Consider the following 685-nt stretch of genomic DNA (forward strand, 5'->3'; position numbering starts at 1 on the left):
GATTTGTTCTTCACTATATTTTTTGATACCAACTATTATAAAGAAAACATGTTCTCAGTTTTGAAGACAGTTTTTATGTTTCTGAACTACTCCAACCTCTGGTTTGCTGCCTGGCTTAGTGTCTTCTATTGTATCAAGGTTGCCAGTTATACACAGTCTTCCTTCATCTGGCTGAAGCAAAGACTTGCCAGTCTTGTGCCCTGGATGCTGATCACATCATCACTCTACTCCATTGCCTGCACAATTCCATTCACCTGGGCCATGTGCTGCAGAAACAACAACTACACGGCTCCTTTATCGACGGCAAATTCTTCAGAAACGGGAGTCACAAGTAAAGATAATTTGAAGTTACTGATTTTTCTGTGTAATGCTAGTATAGCTTTGCCTTTCATACTGTCTGTTGCTTCAAGTATCCTGCTGATTAGGTCTCTCTGGATACACACCAGACAGATGCAAAATAATGCAACTGGCTTCAGGGATCCCAGCTTAGAGGCCCATATGCGGGCCATCAAGTCTGTCTGTTCCGTCCTTGTCCTCTATATCATATATTTCATTTCTGTGCTTCTCATTGTTTTCAAAGTTTTTGAACCTTTAAGCACTGAGGAAGCAGTTTGCATAGTTGTAATGGCTGCCTGTCCAGCAGTGCACGCGATGATCCTAATTTGGAGCAATCCCAAATTTCGAG

At 41.9% G+C, this 685-nt stretch overlaps 1 protein-coding gene across 1 annotated transcript; it reads left to right on the top strand.

The window, feature by feature from the left end:
- Nucleotides 1-6: 6 nt before the first annotated feature.
- On the top strand, nucleotides 7-678 carry LOC103809346 (taste receptor type 2 member 40-like; the record flags this gene model as incomplete). Its single annotated transcript, XM_009082174.1, has 1 exon — nucleotides 7-678. A coding segment is annotated over one exon (672 nt), but the record flags the coding sequence as incomplete, so codon positions are not given.
- Nucleotides 679-685: the final 7 nt, after the last annotated feature.

Source organism: Acanthisitta chloris, unplaced genomic scaffold, assembly GCF_000695815.1.
Source record: "Acanthisitta chloris isolate BGI_N310 unplaced genomic scaffold, ASM69581v1 scaffold28229, whole genome shotgun sequence".
NCBI classification, from domain to species: domain Eukaryota; kingdom Metazoa; phylum Chordata; class Aves; order Passeriformes; family Acanthisittidae; genus Acanthisitta; species Acanthisitta chloris.